The sequence below is a fragment of the Mus caroli genome, unplaced genomic scaffold (genome assembly GCF_978045245.1).
Source record: "Mus caroli unplaced genomic scaffold, Mus_caroli_1 scaffold_9, whole genome shotgun sequence".
NCBI classification, from domain to species: Eukaryota; Metazoa; Chordata; class Mammalia; order Rodentia; family Muridae; genus Mus; species Mus caroli.
Window position 1 is genome coordinate 55,860,423 of NW_028227264.1, and position 20,732 is coordinate 55,881,154.

A 20,732-nucleotide genomic window follows, 5' to 3' on the forward strand; every position below is an offset into this window, starting at 1 on the left:
TTAAAAAAGTAAAAAACAAAAAATAAGAAAAAAAGAGGCCTTGAACTGCCTCTCTCCCTCAGCTGAAGGCTCCTGCTATGCTGGTGCCGAGGCAGCAGCTAGATTTCTTTTGGAGACGGAGCCGTCTAGATTTAAAGGCATATGGTCTGACTTGGATGGCATACAGTTTGCAAGATGGCTTCGAAGCCAAGCTTGCTGCTTATTTCATGCCCCGCGTATTTAATCGCTGCTCGATGTGAATGGAGCATTTTATCCCGAGATCTGAGCCACTGACATCTTACCTGTGTTCAGTCAGAAAATCTCTTCCGACATATCAAGCTGACTGTGGCCCTGTGATTTGCATAGCTGGAATGATCCATGCTGTCTATTTGGTAATGAAGTCACTCACTGAGTGGGCGGGGCTTCTCAGACTGTAGGGAAGGAGAGAACAGAAATGAACTCTTGTATTCTCAGGGCCAGCTTTCAATATTGCAAGAAAAGATTGACCATTTGGAGCGTTTGCTCGCTGAGAACAACGAGATCATCTCAAACATCAGAGACTCAGTCATCAACCTGAGCGAGTCTGTGGAGGACGGCCCGCGGGGGTCACCAGGCAACGCCAGCCAAGGCTCCATCCACCTCCACTCGTCACAGTTGGCCCTTCAGGCTGACCCCAGAGACTGTTTGTTTGCTTCACAGAGTGGGAGTCAGCCCCGGGATGTGCAGATGTTGGATGTTTACGATCTGATCCCTTTTGATAATCCAGATGGTGGAGTTTGGAAGCAAGGATTTGACATTAAGTATGAAGCGGATGAGTGGGACCATGAGCCCCTGCAAGTGTTTGTGGTGCCTCACTCCCATAATGACCCAGGTTGGTTGAAGACTTTCAATGACTACTTTAGAGACAAGACTCAGTATATTTTTAATAACATGGTCCTAAAGCTGAAAAAAGACTCAAGCAGGAAGTTTATGTGGTCTGAGATCTCTTACCTTGCAAAATGGTGGGATATTATAGATATTCCGAAGAAGGAAGCTGTTAAAAGTTTACTACAGAATGGTCAGCTGGAAATTGTGACCGGCGGCTGGGTTATGCCTGATGAAGCCACTCCACATTATTTTGCCTTAATTGACCAACTAATTGAAGGGCACCAATGGCTGGAAAAGAATCTAGGAGTGAAACCTCGATCGGGCTGGGCCATAGATCCCTTTGGTCATTCACCCACAATGGCTTATCTTCTAAAGCGTGCTGGATTTTCACACATGCTCATCCAGAGAGTCCATTATGCAATCAAAAACCACTTCTCTTTGCATAAAACGCTGGAGTTTTTCTGGAGACAGAATTGGGATCTTGGATCTGCTACAGATATTTTGTGCCATATGATGCCCTTCTACAGCTACGACATCCCTCACACCTGTGGGCCTGATCCTAAAATATGCTGCCAGTTTGATTTTAAACGGCTTCCTGGAGGCAGATATGGTTGTCCCTGGGGAGTTCCCCCAGAAGCAATATCTCCTGGAAATGTCCAAAGCAGGGCTCAGATGCTATTGGATCAGTACCGGAAAAAGTCAAAACTTTTCCGCACTAAAGTTCTTCTGGCTCCACTGGGAGACGATTTTCGGTTCAGTGAATACACAGAGTGGGATCTGCAGTGCAGGAACTACGAGCAACTGTTCAGTTACATGAACTCGCAGCCTCATATGAAAGTGAAGATCCAGTTTGGAACCTTGTCAGATTATTTCGACGCATTGGAGAAAGCCGTGGCAGCCGAGAAGAAGAGTAGCCAGTCTGTGTTCCCTGCCCTGAGTGGAGACTTCTTCACGTACGCTGACCGAGACGACCATTACTGGAGTGGCTACTTCACGTCCAGACCTTTCTACAAACGAATGGACAGAATAATGGAATCTCGTATAAGGGCTGCTGAAATTCTTTACCAGTTGGCCTTGAAACAAGCTCAGAAATACAAGATAAATAAATTTCTTTCATCTCCTCATTACACAACACTGACGGAAGCCAGAAGGAACTTAGGACTATTTCAGCATCATGATGCCATCACAGGAACCGCCAAAGACTGGGTGGTTGTAGACTATGGTACCAGACTCTTTCAGTGATTAAATTATTTGGAGAAGATAATTGGAGATTCTGCATTTCTTCTCATTTTAAAGGACAAAAAGCTGTACCAGTCAGATCCTTCCAAAGCCTTCTTAGAGATGGATACGAAGCAAAGTTCACAAGATTCTCTGCCCCCAAAAATTATAATACAACTGAGGGCACAGGAGCCAAGGTACCTCGTGGTCTACAATCCCTTTGAACAAGAACGGCATTCAGTGGTGTCCATCCGGGTAAACTCCGCCACAGTGAAAGTGCTGTCTGATTCGGGAAAACCGGTGGAGGTTCAAGTCAGTGCAGTCTGGAACGACATGAGGACAATTTCACAAGCAGCCTATGAGGTCTCTTTTCTAGCTCATATACCACCACTGGGACTGAAAGTGTTTAAGATCTTAGAGTCACAAAGTTCAAGCTCACACTTGGCTGATTATGTCCTATATAATAATGATGGACTAGCAGAAAATGGAATATTCCACGTGAAGAACATGGCGGATGCTGGAGATGCCATAACAATAGAGAACTCCTTCCTGGCGATTTGGTTTGACCAATCTGGGCTGATGGAGAAAGTGAGAAGGAAAGAAGACAATACACAGCATGACCTGAAGGTCCAGTTCCTGTGGTACGGAACCACCAACAAAAGGGACAAGAGCGGTGCCTACCTCTTCCTGCCTGACGGGCAGGGCCAGCCATATGTTTCCCTAAGACCGCCCTTTGTCAGAGTGACACGTGGAAGGATCTACTCAGATGTGACCTGCTTCCTCGAACACGTTACTCACAAAGTCCGCTTGTACAACATTCAGGGAATAGAAGGGCAGTCCATGGAAGTTTCTAATATTGTGAACATCAGGAATGTGCATAACCGTGAGATTGTAATGAGAATTTCATCTAAAATAAACAACCAAAATAGATATTATACTGACCTAAATGGATATCAGATTCAGCCTAGAAGGACCATGGGCAAATTGCCTCTTCAAGCCAACGTTTACCCGATGTGCACAATGGCGTATATCCAGGATGCTGAGCACCGGCTCACGCTGCTCTCTGCTCAGTCTCTAGGTGCTTCCAGCATGGCTTCTGGTCAAATTGAAGTCTTCATGGATTGAAGGCTCATGCAAGATGATAACCGTGGCCTTGGGCAAGGTGTCCATGATAATAAGATTACAGCTAATTTGTTTCGAATCCTCCTAGAGAATGAAGCGGTGTGAACATGGAAGAAGAAAAGAAGAGCCCTGTCAGCTACCCTTCCCTCCTCAGCCACATGACTTCGTCCTTCCTCAACCATCCCTTTCTCCCCATGGTACTAAGTGGCCAGCTCCCCTCCCCTGCCTTTGAGCTGCTGAGTGAATTTCCTCTGCTGCAGTCCTCTCTACCTTGTGATATCCATCTGGTCAACCTGCGGACAATACAATCAAAGATGGGCAAAGGTTATTCGGATGAGGCAGCCTTGATCCTCCACAGGAAAGGGTTTGATTGCCAGTTCTCCAGCAGAGGCATCGGGCTACCCTGATCCACTACTCAGGGAAAGATGTCCGTTCTGAAACTTTTCAACAAGTTGCTGTGGAAAGTCTCATCCCTTCCTCACTGTCCTTGATGCACTCCCCTCCAGACGCCCAGAATATGAGTGAAGTCAGCCTGAGCCCCATGGAGATCAGCACGTTCCGTATCCGCTTGCGATGGACCTGACTCAGCCTTGAGCAGAGAAACTCTGGCTTTGTTACCGTCCTTAGTTTAACGTGCACTAACTAAGCACATTACTTTAGCTTCTGGCTACTGTGAGAACATGAAGTCTGTGATTCTGTTTTTTTGTTTTGTTTTTGTTTTAAGCCAATCTAGTAAGAAAAAGCCATGCTTTAAAAAAAGGTTTCTTTCTCTGAATTTGTCCCACAGCTACCGTTATCAGTATGAACTGAGGTAACAAAAATGAAGAACTATTGAAAGATAAGCCCTCAACAGACTGTATCTCAGGTTAAATGCTAACTATGTTTGCATTGAGGGTTGTAAAGAGATTCTCTAGAAGTATTCTTATCTCTGATCATGTTTTATTAAAAAAAAAATACCCATTTGACCTAAATAGAAAGAAAAATAAGAAGTTGGTAGGTAACAGCTTAATGGCCAAAGTAGTTGTAATCATTGATACAAATTTGAATATTTTGTATGTTAAAATAATGTGGAAAAGTGCAATCCCTCAACCCTTGTGATAAATGTAGTTGGTTTTCATACTCTTTTCCAATGAACCTCTTGGCTACCCTTTCCTACCCACACATTTAAAAAAATAAGTGATAATTTTAGTCGTTCACCAGTAGAAAAAGAGGTGTATTTTCATTACTTGACAACATGGGATGGGTGCAATTTATTCCATTGTCACTAAAACAGAAGAAGCAATTCCATTTTAGGTACCACAAGGTGTCTTTCTATACAGCTCATTTGAATACAGGAAAAAAAAGAAAAAAAAAGAAAAAAAGAAAAGAATATTGCAATGCTGAAAAAAAAAGAAACTGAGGAAATCCAAAATATCATCAGATCCTACTACAAAAGCCTCTTATCAACAAAACTGGACAATCTGCATGAAATGGACAATTTTCTAGACAGATGCCAGGTAACAAAGTTAAATCAGGATCAGATAAACAATCTAACAGTCCCTTATCCCCTAAAGAAATAGAAACAGTCATTACTAGTCTCCCAAAAAAAAAATAAATAAATAAAACAAAAAATAAAACTTTGATTTTACAGGAAAAAAAAAAGAGGCAAACTTTCTTAGTAGTGGTTAAATTATCATAAATTAGACTGTAAAATATTTATTACTCAGTGAATAATAACGAGCATATGATGGCTTCTTTCACATGTCAATTTCACCACCTAAGTTATTAAGATGTTAAATTGTGGGTGAGTCTGTGACTGTGTTTCCAGAAGAGATTAGGATTTTAGAATTTGAATCAGATGACTTCATAAAAAGATCCACCCAGTGTGAGTGGGACCAGCATTCTGAATGGCTGAATGCAACAAAAGAGAGAAGGGACCGAGTCTACTCTCTTCCTGAGCTGGGACATTTGGTCATCTTCTCCTGACCCTGCCATTATTGCTCTGGTTATCAGACCCTCAAGCTTGACCTAGAACTAACTTCCATTAGTTCCAGAGTTCTTTGGTCCTCAAAAACCCAGACTGTGGAATTTTAACTGAATTTTACCATCACTGGTTCTCCAGCTTATGGACAGAAAGTGATTAGACTTCTCAGGTTGTTTATGTACTTTTGGTTCTGTTCTATAAAGTACCATAATTCAGAGAAGAAAAGGGAAATATTCAGAGCTATAGGAAACAGTTACAAAATATAATAAGGGGTAGTATTCAGAATATATAAAGAGCACACAGAACTCAATAAGAAAATCACAACTATCTCAATGGAAAATAGATAAAGACTTTTAAAGTCACCTCACATAGGAAGATAAGCAAAAAATCAGTAAACATATGAAAATGTGCTTACTTCCATTTATTATTTTAAAATGAAATGGAACTACAGTGAGCCAGAGTTTGGTGATACATGTAGTCCTAGCATTCCAGAGGCAAAGGCAGAAGGACAGCTGTAAGTTCCACACTACCCTGATCTACATAGTGATTTCCAGCCATCCGGGGCTACATAAAGAGACACTGTGTTATGTGATTGATACCTGCTGACTTGATTCGGATCTGGAATCACTTAAAGACAAGCTAAACAGCACATCTACAGAGGTTGTTGTCTGAGTTCATTAAGGTGGAAAGACTCAAGTAAAAACGGGTAGTGCCAGTCTCTGGGTTTGAGTCCAGAAATATATATAAAAGAGAAAGTAAGCTGAGACCACCCTTTCCTGATTCATGACTGAAGATGCAGTGTGCCCAGGTCCCTCTAACTCGTGCCCCTGTGACCTCTGTGCCATCAGGGACTACAACATGAAACTGTGAGCCACAGTACACCCTTCCTTACGTTGCATTTGTCCAGCTATTTTATCACAGTAACAGGAAAAAAATACAAAAATAAATTGTCTCAAAAATAAAAAAAACATACAAAAACTCAAATAAATATAAGTACAATGAAATTACATACATGTAGTAGCAAAGTCAAACTTTAATAAAATTCACATATAAAATTTAGTAAATATGTAAATGTCAAGTTATGTGTAACATATGAAGCATTCATAACATCTACTGCTAATTGTTTCCTACTTCAGAGATAGTGGGACCTGGGATAAAGAAGGAGATAAATTAGGCAGACTAATGTCTCATGAACGAGCCAATTTTATTAAGCATCAGACAGTTTGTACTCTGATGATTAAGAGGAGTCATTGAGCAAAGTGTACAACCTCAGGGACAACTTGCACGTGGCAGGCAAGCCACACATGGCAAAAACATGCTTTCCCATAGAGGTATGTAAACAAATAACAATAGCCAATTGTATGAATAACTTGAAGGAAACCTCCTATGTGTTACACCCCAGAGGGGCACAAAAGCATAATCTAAGAACAAACTGAGGTGTCACAAGACGCTTGCCTTAGTTTCTTAGAGTTTTCTCACAAGTGGTCAGAATTCTCCTCACATGACAATATTCTTGGACTGTGTTTCCACAGCCAATAAGAGTCAAATTTAGTATAAAATCTTAGGAAACTAAATAATACCAGAACCTAATCTATATGAACTTTGTCGCCATAAATTCAATTACTGCTTAGATTACGCATCAGAAACAGAAATAATTATTTGTCAAAAGACATGTCTGAGGAACAGCCCAGTGGATAAGAGGAGTTGCTCTGTAATCATGAGAACTTGAGGGGGCTGGAGAGATGGCTCAGCAGGTAAGAGCACTGACTGCTCTTCCAAAGTTCCTGAGTTCAAATCCTAGCAACCATATGGTGACTCACAGCCATCCGTAATGAGATCTGACATCCTCTTCTAGTGTGTCTGAAGTCAGCTACAGTGTATTTAAATATAACAATAAAAAATCTTTTTTAAAAAAAATCATGAGAACTTGAGTTAAAATCTCCAGAACTTAACTCAAAAGCTAGGCATAGCAGCACACTTATAATCCTACCATTGAAGAACAGAAACTGGTGGGTCTCAAGATCTTGCTGCCCCCACAGGCCTCATCCAGCCGGATCAGCGCCGGGGTAGCTGGAGCTCAGGGTTGCCTGACACCCGCCAGCTACCCACGACCCCCTCCGCAGGATTTTGGGACTGCTGGTGAGTGGAACACAGCTTCTGCTCCAGTCCAATCACGCGGGACCTGAGACTGCTCTGGTTGGGGAGAGAGAAATCCGGCCTACATAGGGCCACAAGCCTCTTCCGGTCAGAAAAGCACCGGGGCAGCTGGGGCGCAGGGTCGGCTGACACTCGCCAGCTACCCACAACACCCGCCACAGGATCTTAAGACTTCTGGTGAGTGGAACACAGCTTCTGCTCCAATCCAATTGCACGCGGGACCAGAGACTGCATTAGTTAGGGAAGGAGAAAACCGGCCTGAGTAGGACCACAGGCCTCTTCCGGCTGGACCAGCACCGGGGTACTGCCAGCTACCCACTACCCCCGCCACAGGATTTTGAGACTGCTGGTGAGTGGAACACAGCTTCTGCTCCAATCTTTAAACAGTGACAACGACAACAACTAACCCCAGAGATTACCAGATGGCGAAAGGTAAATGTAATAATCTTACTAACAGAAACCAAGACCAATCACCATCATCAGAATCCAGCACTCCCATGTCGCCCAGTCCAGGGCACCCCAACACACCGGAAAAGCTAGACACGGATCTAAAAGCATATTTCCTGATGATGGTAGAGGACTTCAAGAAGGACTTTAATAACACACTTAAAGAAATACAAAGGAACACTGGTAAACAGGTAGAAGACAATAAAGAGGAAGCACAAAAATCCCTTAAAGAATTGCAGGAGAACACTGCTAAAGAGTTACAAATCCTTAAAGAAAAACAGGATAACCTAATCAAACAGGTAGAAGTCCTTAATGAAAAACAGGAAAACACATCCAAACAGATGATGGAAATGAACAAAACCATACTAGACCTAAAAAGGGAAGTAGACACAATAAAGAAAACCCAAAATGAGGCAACACTGGAGATAGAAACCCTAGGAAAGAAATCTGGAACCATAGATACGAGCATCAGCAACAGAATACAAGAGATGGAAGAGAGAATCTCAGGTGCAGAAGATTCCATAGAGACCATCGGCACAACAATCAAGGAAAATGTAAAATGCAAAAAGATCCTAACTCAAAACATCCAAGAAATACAGGACACAATGAGAAGACCAAACCTACGGATAATAGGAGTGGATGAGAAGGAAGATTTTCAACTCAAAGGACCAGCAAACATCTTCAACAAAATTATAGAAGAAAACTTCCCAAATCTAAAGAAAGAGATGCCCATGAACATACAAGAAGCCTACAGAACTCCAAATAGACTGGACCAGAAAAGAAATACCTCCCGACACATAATAATCAGAACAACAAATGCTCTAAATAAAGATAGAATACTAAAAGCAGTAAGAGAAAAAGGCCAAGTAACATATAAAGGCAAGCCTATCAGAATTACACCAGATTTTTCACCAGAGACTATGAAAGCCAGAAGATCCTGGACGGATGTTATACAGACACTAAAAGAACACAAATTCCAGCCCAGGCTACTATACCCAGCCAAACTCTCAATTAACATAGATGGAGAAACCAAAGTATTCCACGGCAAAACCAAATTCACAAATTATCTCTCCACGAATCCAGCCCTTCAAAGGATAATAACAGAAAAAAACCAATACAAGGACAGGAACCACGCCCTAGAAACAACAAGAAGGTAATCCCTCAACAAACCTAAAAGAAGACAGCCACAAGAACAAAATGCCAATTTTAACAACAAAAATAACAGGAAACAACAATTACTTTTCCTTAATATCTCTTAATATCAATGGACTCAACTCCCCAATAAAAAGACATAGACTAACAAACTGGCTACACAAACAAGACCCAACATTTTGCTGCTTACAGGAAACTCATCTCAGAGAAAAGGATAGACACTACCTCAGAATGAAAGGCTGGAAAACAATTTTCCAAGCAAATGGCATGAAGAAACAAGCTGGAGTAGCCATTCTAATATCTGATAAGATTGACTTCGAACCCAAAGTCATTAAAAAAGACAGGGAGGGACACTTCATACTCATCAAAGGTAAAATCCTCCAAGAGGAACTATCAATCCTGAATATCTATGCTCCAAATACAAAGGCAGCCACATTCATTAAAGAAACTTTAGCCACAATTACTCTGATACCTAAACCACAAAAAGACCCAACAAAGATAGAAAACTTCAGACCAATATCCCTTATGAATATTGATGCAAAAATCCTCAATAAAGTTCTTGCTAACCGAATCCAAGAACACATCAAAACAATCATCCATCCTGACCAAGTAGGTTTCATCCCAGGGATGCAGGGATGGTTCAATATACGGAAATCCATCAACGTAATCCAGTATATAAACAAACTCAAAGACAAAAACCACATGGTCATCTCGTTAGATGCGGAAAAAGCATTTGACAAGATCCAACACCCATTCATGATAAAAGTCTTGGAAAGATCAGGAATTCAAGGCCCATTCCTAAACATGATAAAAGCAATCTACAGCAAACCAGTAGCCAACATCAAAGTAAATGGTGAGAAGCTTGAAGCAATCCCTCTAAAATCAGGGACTAGACAAGGCTGTCCACTTTCTCCATACCTATTCAACATTGTACTTGAAGTCCTAGCCAGAGCAATTAGACAACAAAAGGAGATCAAAGGGATACAAATTGGAAAAGATGAAGTCAAAATATCACTTTTTGCAGATGATATGATAGTATATATAAGTGACCCTAAAAATTCCACCAGAGAACTCCTAAGCCTGATAAACAGCTTCGGTGAAGAAGCTGGATATAAAATTAACTCAAACAAATCAATGGCCTTTCTCTACACAAAGAATAAACAGGCTGAGAAAGAAATTAGGGAAACAACACCCTTCTCAATAGTCACAAATAATATAAAATATCTTGGCGTGACTCTAACTAAGGAAGTGAAAGATCTGTATAATAAAAACTTCAAGTCTCTGAAGAAAGAAATTATAGAAGATCTCAGAAGATGGAAAGATCTCCCATGCTCATGGATTGGCAGGATCAACATTGTAAAAATGGCTATCTTGCCAAAAGCAATCTACAGATTCAATGCAATCCCCATCAAAATTCCAAATCAATTCTTCAACGAATTAGAAAGTGCAATCTGCAAATTCATCTGGAATAACAAAAAACCTAGGATAGCAAAAACTCTTCTCAAGGATAAAAGAACCTCTGGTGGAATCACCATGCCGGACCTAAAGCTCTACTACAGAGCAATTGTGATAAAAACTGCATGGTACTGGTATAGTGACAGACAAATAGACCAATGGAATAGAATTGAAGGCCCAGAAATGAACCCACACACCTATGGTCACTTGATCTTCGACAAGGGAGCTAAAAACATCCAGTGGAAGAAAGACAGCATTTTCAACAAATGGTGCTGGCACAACTGGTTGTTAACATGTAGAAGAATGCGAATCGATCCATTCCTATCTCCTTGTACTAAGGTCAAGTCTAAGTGGATCAAGGAACTTCACATAAAACCAGAGACACTGAAACTTATAGAGGAGAAAGTGGGGAAAAGCCTTGAAGATATGGGCACAGGGGAAAGATTCCTGAATAGAACAGTAATGGCTTGTGCTGTAAGATCGAGAATTGACAAGTGGGACCTCATGAAACTACAAAGCTTCTGCAAGGCTAAAGACACCATCAATAAGACAAAAAAAACCACCAACAGATTGGGAAAGGATCTTCACCTACCCTAAATCAGATAAGGGACTAATATCCAATATATATAAAGAACTCAAGAAGGTGGACTCCAGAAAGTCAAATAACCCCATTAAAAATGGGGCTCAGAACTGAACAAAGAATTCTCACCTGAGGAATACCGAATGGCAGAGAAACACCTGAAAAAATGTTCAACATCCTTAATCATCAGGGAAATGCAAATCAAAACAACCCTGAGATTCCACCTCACACCAGTCAGAATGGCTAAGATCAAAAATTCAGGTGACAGCAGATGCTGGCGAGGATGTGGAGAAAGAGGAACACTCCTCCATTGTTGGTGGGATTGCAAGCTTGTACAACCACTCTGGAAATCAGTCTGGCGGTTCCTCAGAAAATTGGACATAGTACTACCGGAGGATCCAGCAATACCTCTCCTGGGCATATATCCAGAAGATGTCCCAACCGGTAAAAAGGACACATGCTCCACTATGTTCATAGCAGCCCTATTTATAATAGCTAGAAGCTGGAAAGAACCCAGATGTCCCTCAACAGAGGAATGGATACAGAAATTATGGTACATTTACACAATGGAGTACTACTCAGCTATTAAAAAGAATGAATTTATGAAATTCCTAGCCAAATGGTTGGACCTGGAGGGCATCATCTTGAGTGAAGTAACACAATCACAAAAGAACTCACACAATATGTATTCACTGATAAGTGGATATTAGCCCAAAACTTAGGATACCCAAGATATAAGATACAATTTGCTAAATGCATGAAACTCAAGAAGAATGAAGACCAAAGTGTGGACACTGTGCACCTTCTTAGAATTGGGAACAAAACACCCAGGGAAGGAGTTACAGAGACAAAGTTCGTAGCTGTGATGAAAGGATGGACCATTTAGAGACTGCCGTATCCAGGGATCCATCCCATAATCAGCTTCTAAACGCTGACACCATTGCATACACTAGCAAGATTTTGCTGAAAGGACCCAAATATAGCTGTCTCTTGTGAGACGATGCCGGGGCCTAGCAAACACAGGAGTGGATGTTCACAGTCAGCTATTGGATGTATCACAGGGCTCCCAATGGAGAAGCTAGAGAAAGTACCCAAGGAGCTAAAGGGATCTGCAACCCTATTGTTGGAACAACATGATGTACTAACCAGAACCCCGGAGCTCTTGTCTCTAGCTGCATATGTATCGAAAGATGGCCTAGTTGGCCATCACTGGAAAGAGAGGCCCATTGGACTTGCAAACTTTATATGCCCCAATATAGGGGAATGCCAGGGCCAAAAGAATGGGAATGGGTGGGTAGGGAAGTGGGGGGTGCTATGGGGGACTTTTGGGATAGCATTGGAAATGTAATTGAGGAAAATATGTAATAAAAATATTAAAAATCAAAAAAAAAAAAAAGATCTTGCTGCCCAAACAGCCTAGAAGAAATGGTGAGCTTCTAGATCTGTGAGAGCAACAGAAGATGACATCAGATGTCCTACTCTGGCTTTCCTCTGAGTATACATGACTCAGGTACCTACACACATTTATGTGCTACACACACACACACACACACACACACACACACTTTACACAAAGTAAGTTCATAAAGCATATTTATGATATCCCCATGCTATAAAATAGCCTAAGCATTTATCTATAGTGAAGTAGATTGTGTTAATATCTGCTTGCAAATTTTAGGGTAATGCAAATAAGCAAATCACAACTAGACACATAGACACAAGATTGATGTTTCCAGAAAACATAATGTTGATAAGACCATAAGGTCAAAAATACTACTTATTACATAGAAAAAAAATGTGAGAGAAATAGGAGGAAGAGTGGGAAGAAACAGTAACAGGAAGAGAAATAGGGAGAGAGAAATTCATGCTAAAGCCTCCACATCCAAACAAGAGCAATGAAGTCACAAGGCAATCGGTGGATGTTCTGCCTTAACTAAAACACCAATCACAACAATGGTTTTGAAGAACACACACACACTGAAAAGCACAGATTATCCATACTATTACCCAAGCTTGAAGTAGAAATCTTTTAGGCTGTAACACCAAGAAGTATAAACACATGATCCCAAACAATACGGTTGAATGTCCCAGGAGATGGTAGCTAGGGTTGAGACAAGGGAGCTCCTGCGGGCTGGGCAGAACACTAAACTGAGTACTGATAATCATCTAGGAGAAAGAGAGAGAGAGAGAGAGAGAGAGAGAGAGAGAGAGAGAACCATAAGAAAGAAAGAGGGAACAATACTGGACCTCATAAAGAGCCTTGAACAGTTGCTACATTCCCCAGCATGAGTGGAAGGGCCCATCATTCATGGGACAGTGAATAGAGTATCCAAAAATGTTTTGCCTTAGTATTTGCAGTAAATAAAGTGAATCTCAAGTCATTCTGGTTCCACGTAGGAAAGTTTACAAGCAAGCTATAAAGCTAAAATGTATTCTGGGAGCTTAACTATGGCTCAGGAGAAAGGCTATTGGGTTTCATCCTCCTTATCTCCCTTGGTCCATATCTAATTATCAGCCCACAGCCTGTCCACTTTTCTTTAAAATTTCACCTTAGTTAAGCAGTATTAGAAGTCCATGTTTTCTGCAGAAGGAGTCTCAACTCTGTTAGCAGCTGGTTTCCCATGGGGTTCTCTTATTTGTTCATCTAGTGAGACAAAGCACTGGCCCTTCCTTCTAGAAGAATGTTAGTAAAGACAGTGTGTCCTTCATGAGCAGAGGGCCTGACATGTGCTCCGGGGTGTGGAAGATATAGATATCATCTTCCTCTGAAGCAATAATGGCTGATACTTCCCACCATACTCCTTTTAAATACAGTAAGACCTAAACAGGAGCTAGCTTACCAAGGGTGGTAAGGAAAGGGAGCCCACGGTGAAAACTGCAGGTTAGTTGCAAAGGTGAAATAGGTGCTAGAGTAACACAAAATGTTAAAGCTGAAATAAGGATGAGAAAAGTGAAGATAAGTAAGGGAGAGTGCTTGCAGCTAGATATGAGCAGACTGGATGAGAGATAAGAAGGATTGAAGCTCTAGGAAGTGAGGTCAATGTTAGTAGCTGGCAGATACTCCTGCAGCCCTAGGAGCATATGCAAGGCACTGTTCTGCTCCTATATATCCTTGCTTCTAATTCTGATGTAATTAAATGGAACCAATTAAACTGTGGGTATGGATGGCCTCAAACAAATTTCCACCTGTCTCAATCACCCCCAGACCATCCCACAGACAAGAAACTAGACATGAGGTGACCAAAAGGACGGCTAAATGTAGCTATGAAAGTGTTAACCCACTGCAGACACACATACACACACACACACACACACACACACATCCTAATAAAACGAGAAGCTGATTGTGTAAATGAGAGAACAAAGAATGGATAGTCAACAGCCAGAAATACCCTGTCAAGGTCTATGGTGGGAACACTACCCAGGAATAACAGATAACAGTCAAGGTCAGAAGCTAACAAGGCACACGTCAGAGAGAGACGGAGGAGACTTCAGCCTCCCTAGCTGGAAGACGGTCAGCTGGCCAACAGAGAACCAACATCTCCTCCCAATGTTTACACTCACTGTCTGTTCTCTGTGATGTCTGTATTTTCACTCTTCATCAGAGTAAGACAACAAACTTGAGAGCCACTATCTTGAGCTGAATTTTGATAGCTATTGAGTGTCTGACACTGTAAGTCACTGGGTCACATGCATCTTAAGGGAGACAGGACCGTCACTCTTAACTCTGTAACAACACCTACTGTATACACAAGCATCATCTGGCCCTCTGTGTAAACCTCTAAATGATTAGGACACAGGAGAACTAGACCAATAATTTACATATATACTTTGCATCCTGGTATTCTTGTTGTAAAGCACTGAGCTCATACTGCAGTTCCCAATTTGATGCTAGCTCCCTTGAAACTAGGGACCACATTTTTAGCTAGAAAATAGAGCGCACTCCCAGTTTTTGAAAATTTAAATTTGAGAAGTTTTTGAAACACCATTGTACAAGCTCTGTCTGTATCAGCGAACTCAGAATCTCTGGCAGAAAACCCTGGCATTGGTTCTTTTAAAAGCCCTCAGGCAATTCTAGGGGCTAGCCCTGTTACAGGAGCCCACAGAGTAGAGGCAGCCATATTTCAGCAGCCCACAGGAAGAGTTTGGATCTGAAGCTCTCAAATCTGACTGAAGCTTATTTTTCAAGTTTCTTTTCTTGGAAGAAAAATAAAAACAAGAAAAGAAATCAACTAAGAAAGAGAAACATTTCCACCAAAAAGCAACTCAAATGTAGAAGACAAGGTAGACAGACAAAGGGTGGGGAGAGTGGTACTCAGCCTTCCTAAGACTGCAACCCTTAAATCCAGTTCCACATGTTGTGGTGACCCCCATGCAGGACAATTCTTTGTTGCTGCTTTATAACTGTAATTTTGCTACTGTTACAAATCATAATGTAAATGTATGATATTCATGATACCTGATATGTGATGCTCAAGGGGGTCACAACCCACATTAATAACAGGAAAAAATGTGGCACGATCTTAGAAGACAGAAGAGAAATTAGTTCAAGGAGTCCAGACTCCTGAAAACTGTGAAGGGTAACTTCTCCAGCTGCAAACACAGAATTTCTTGTCACAGTAGTTTGAGAAGAGCAGCTTGCAGTTCCAACAGGAATAGGCAGCTGCTAAATAAAATTTAAATGTGCATAGGTTGGAGATGTCTGTATAGTCCAAGAACTTCAGGGTGAGTGTCAGAGTACCCAGAGCCCTGGAAGCATATGCCAGAGCAAAGATGGAATTGGAGATAAAATGAGGTCAAAGCAAAGATGGGACATGAAAAGAGATCCAGACAATGGATGAAGCAATCTTGATTAAACGTTGGTCTGTTCAGAGAATATGGAATGTGAGATCATCAAAGTGCTTCGCTTGGACGATATGGACTGGCAAGCATATGTGTCGGGGGTTTGAGAATACAGCACTATCAGCGTCAATTAGTAGAATGTAAGGAAGTCTCCAGAAGAAAAGGCAAAGACACTGAGAAAACAGCACTGGAGATGGGCAGGTGACAGCTCATGAAGGCATTTGAGAATCAGCATCTCCAACGTGCATCCCTGAAGGAGAAATTCAAAGAGTTGGGAGATGAGGATTAGGAGTGTAGTTCACTAATAGAGAGCTTGCCTAGCCAGAGCATTCCTGGTTTCAGTTCCACAGAGAAAGGACAGGAGAAAACATGATTTCAAACAGAAGCCCTTAAGAAATGCAGGTTCCAGAACAATCAAAAGGAATTCTGATTCTCGAATCTATGAAGAACGATTATTACGTTGGTGCCGAGGGAAATTTTCCTTTTAGCAGGTTTCTAGACTTAGGCACTTAGAGAAAATAAAAGCATTGGGGCCACAGTACAAAGGTGAGGGATAACTGGCTCGTGCTTAGATTAAAGCTTTGCGGAACAGGAGTTGACCCTGAAAAGCTGACATTCCTCCTCCTGCCTCCTTTTTATGATCAATCAAGCTAAGGCTGCAGATAGGCTCCAGGTTGACCAAATATGATTGTTTATGGGGTTCAGTATCTTTGCCATAGACCCAGTCAAGTGTCCCAAGAGTCTCAGCAGGAAAAGAACTAACACTTAGACCACCCACAAGCTAGATTTTGTTGTTGTTGTTGTTGTTCATTACAACTCAACTAGAACCAAGAGAAAGGATTTAGAGCACTGCTCCTTCTCAAACTCTCCATCTCTTCCATTGTGAAGCTCAGCCTCTCAGAGAGGGCCATGCTACCAGCCTAACCCGAGTAGACATTTAAAAGGAGCCATTAAACTGAGGCAATTATAATAGGAGCATGGTATTTTTCTGAGTAAATGTGGATGGGATTTAGTAAGAGATTAGAATGTTATGCAGGCCAGAACAACCTGAAAAATGATAATGCCACCATGGCCCATGTGAAATTGGGGACGAGGTTATCAGGACTTCTACAGTGTTACAAACATTAGTGTGATGCAAGGTACCAAACACTGTGTTGTGAGTTAACAGTGCACACATGAAAGGGGGCACTTTGCCATGTACCCAATTTTGCCTTGCCAATCAACACCAGCAGCTGGAAGAGTGGCACATTACATACAGTAGAATACAAGTCTTGACTCCAAGTGCCTTGCTTAAGCTTGTTGAAGACTATGAAGAAGAAATCCAGATGCATGGTCCACAATGACAGCAATGCCACCATTGTCTCTGGTATCTTTCTACCCACCCCTCCCCCCAATTTTCAGGAATGCTTAATGCACAATCTCCTCATTTATTTTAAAGAATTTTTTATTTAAGTTATGTATATGAGTACACTGTTGCTGTCTTCAGACACACCAGAAGAGAGCATCAGATTCCATTACAGGTGGTTGTGAGCCACCATGCTGTTGCTGGGACTTGAACTCAAGATCTCAGGGAGTAACCAGTGCTCTTACCCACTGAGCCATCTCTGCAGCCCCCAATCTCCTGGTTTCTAATCCCCAAAACCCTGGTCTCTCTTCTTTCCTCATGCTTCCTCCTCTGTCTTCATTTCCCTCCACGCCTGATCTTTGCTCCTAAACTGGCCCATGAATTCTGACTCAGAGAATGAAATAAGCTGACCATCTATCCTCCCCACATCTCCATTTTATATCCTGACCTGGCATCACAAACAATCTAAACTCCTTTCTAGAAATGCCAAAACCCTTCAGAAAGTGATGGATCAAGCAAGGCTAAATGAGCAGGGAAAGAATTCTTTACGGGGGGGAAACTATAAGGAAAGCTAAGAATTCTTATGCAGCATTTTCAATCATGAATATAATAGAAATGCTGAATATATACTGTACATGTAAGGACATGTTTTAAATGTTTTCACACAGTCCATTCCTTTAAGCCCAAGGAAGTCTTGGGGTGCTCTGGAGTTTTGTTTTTATAAATTACTATTATCATTCCTGTGGTTTAAAGGATGAAACTGAGGCTTAGTGGATACCTATTACACAAGAGAAATGAAGACAAAACTAGGCCTAGGGTTTCCCTGAGTTGAGAATCCTAAACACATTTATGTATTTACATAAAATACATAATTTGCCTATATACAAACTCTGAAGGTCTCAATTTTTTACAATATTTTTAATTATCTATGTGTGTAAGAGGACTATGCATGTGAGTATGGATGACCTAGAGGCCAAAGGTGCCAGATACCCTGATATTGGAGTTGTAAGCAGCCATGAGTAGAGTAGTATTTGGTGCTAGAAACCAAAATCAGGTCCTCTACAAGAGCAGTACTGTTCTTAAACACTGAGTCATCTTTCTATCCTTATCCCTTTTCCAGTGAATATTTTCTGATGGATACTATCAGAAGTTTTAAAATACTTCAGGATGTATACATACACACATGCCCATATAAATGGCAACAACATATTAACAACATATTGTGAGCACCCCTACAGAATTTACTTATTTAACTTACAAGATAAACATGCCTACAATTTTTCCAATTTGTTTTTCTTACTTCTGTGAAGTACAGGGTCCCCCTCCCCCAGCCAAGGCCACAGCATCAATGCAGAATTCGCTGTCTTTTACGTAATCTGCTAACCCTCCTTTGAGATATTCCTTACTACTGTGACTCTTATTCACATGACTTCTATCACTACTGTCTCACCATTTTGGAAGCATCACTTTAGCATCTTAACTCCACTCCCACTATTACAGCAGCTGTCATCTGACTTCCACACACACGCCATGGCACAGGCAAACTCACACACAGACACGCAAGTAACTATAAAAAGTATAAAAGCTGTCTTACAAGTGATTAAAAAAAAAAACTTATTGCAAACATGCCGTAATAAAAGGAAGTTGTTAAATAGATACAAATTCATATCTCAACCCTGAAAACATACAAATATGAGATAAAGCATGAAGAACAAAATCTATTAATAACTGTTACTTTCAGGGAATGTAAAGAATAAAGCAATTGGCCAGGATGGGAAATTTTTATGTCCTTCATTTTCTGCTACACGTTTCTTTTTCTTACTTATTTTTTTGAGGCAGGGTCTTATGTATCTCAGACTGCTCTCAAACTTGCTATATAATCAAGGATGACCTTGAACTTTGTAATCTGCCCTCTTGCCTCTCCAGACTGCTGGGATTGTGACATATGCCCCCTGGATACAGGGCTGGGATCAAACCCAGGGCTCTCTGAATGCTAGATAAGCACTCTACCAAGGAAGGTACATCCCTAGACCATACAAAATATATTTCTGTACCATTTGGCACTCTTTGTATTAGCGTGCATTTCTTTTAATAATTAAAATTGATAGAAGCATGAAGCAGAATCTGAAAGGGGGAAGAAATGTAAGAAGAGAAAGGTGGCAAAAGGCCCTTTGCCATCCCCACGGGTGAGACCTGCTTTAGAGACTTGTAGTGTTAGATGTAAGCTCCATGGTGCTTTACTTTCTAACATACATAGCTGTGGTTTAGGAAGTCTCTTAGAGACCTGTATTAAACTGTAGGACACTAGGTTATTAAGATCTGTTTTGATAATGTGGTAATGATAATACAGACTGGTTATTTTCAGAAAAGCCAGTTATCATGAATTATTAAAGCTTTCATATTAATTCATATTACTGAATAGATAATTGATTCTCTCCCACTACCTTATTTCTGAACCTATTAATGTACAGCTGAATCATTTCCTACACAGCACTACGCTGCCCCCCTGTGGCGGATTCTGTGCATGACAGCAAGCGTCCTCTACAATAGTCACGGTAAACATCAAACTTTCCGTATGGTCGAAGCATTTCACTCTACTCCAAAAAAAATATTGCATACGTTAATATTTCTCAAATATATGACATAGCGTCGCCTCAATGATCAAATTATGAAAATATAGAAATAGATTGTATTTTATTCAGTTTCAGATTACAATATAAAAACGTTCCCCTTTTTCCTACTTGTGCTTTCTGCGCCACCTACAGGAAACGTGTAGAACTTTTATTAAACATAAGCAAGTGCATGCCTCGTATAGACAAACTGAACAAGCTCATCATTACTACATTTATAAAACAACTTCATCTCCTATGAGGGTCCTCACGTAGTCTTCTAGAAATGAAGTCAGATGTCGTCTTTCTTAGGAACACTATTGTTGTGGTGAACCACCATGACCAAAGCCAGGTACAGCCTTGGCTACCTCTGGAACACAGCTTCTATGTACTGAACTCTCAGGAAACACTTCCCAGATTTCACCTCAGTGATGCTGGTCTCCTCTAATCACAGCTGATTCCTCAGCTCCAGTGGACCAACATCCATTATCCCAGCAAAGCAAAGGTTTGACTTCAGTGGTTTTGGGTCTCTTGTTAGTCACAGCCAATTCTTCAGCTCCAGCTGAACAGACAGCACAGATTCTTCACATAAATGACCTGGCAGAGTGTCTGCTTCCCTCTGAAAGGTTACAAGACAGGCCTCCATCTTCTGCCCTGCTCTCAACATTCTTATCTTCCAAGCTCACAGAACAGCACTCAACACCCTAGCTTTCCTAACCCAAAGTTCCAAAGACCTTCTTCAGTCTTCCCAATGACATACATGGTCAGGTCTGTCAATTGAAGTGTAATATGTATGCTTACAGTTGCAGTTACTTAAAATTTTATTTTATTGTTTTGATACATACCCTACAACTACATTTTATTTTAGCTTTAAAACAAAGCCTATTTAAAAATTAAACAAAATACTTCTATTATCAAAAATGATTATTAAAAGGAAAGTCCATCTCTACTTGGTTTGCCCTATTAACAACAAAGCTTGTATTGTTGACAGAAAAA

The 20,732-nt window shown here is 41.0% G+C and overlaps 1 protein-coding gene across 1 annotated transcript; it reads left to right on the top strand.

Annotated features, from left to right (window-relative positions):
- The first annotated feature begins 239 nt into the window (after window positions 1-239).
- On the top strand, window positions 240-4,515 carry LOC110302683 (alpha-mannosidase 2-like). The gene is given in 4 exon segments (XM_021173469.2): window positions 240-371; window positions 454-3,277; window positions 3,280-3,636; window positions 3,639-4,515. Coding segments are annotated over 4 exon segments (3,444 nt in total). The 3' UTR covers window positions 3,770-4,515.
- The last annotated feature ends 16,217 nt before the right edge of the window (window positions 4,516-20,732 follow it).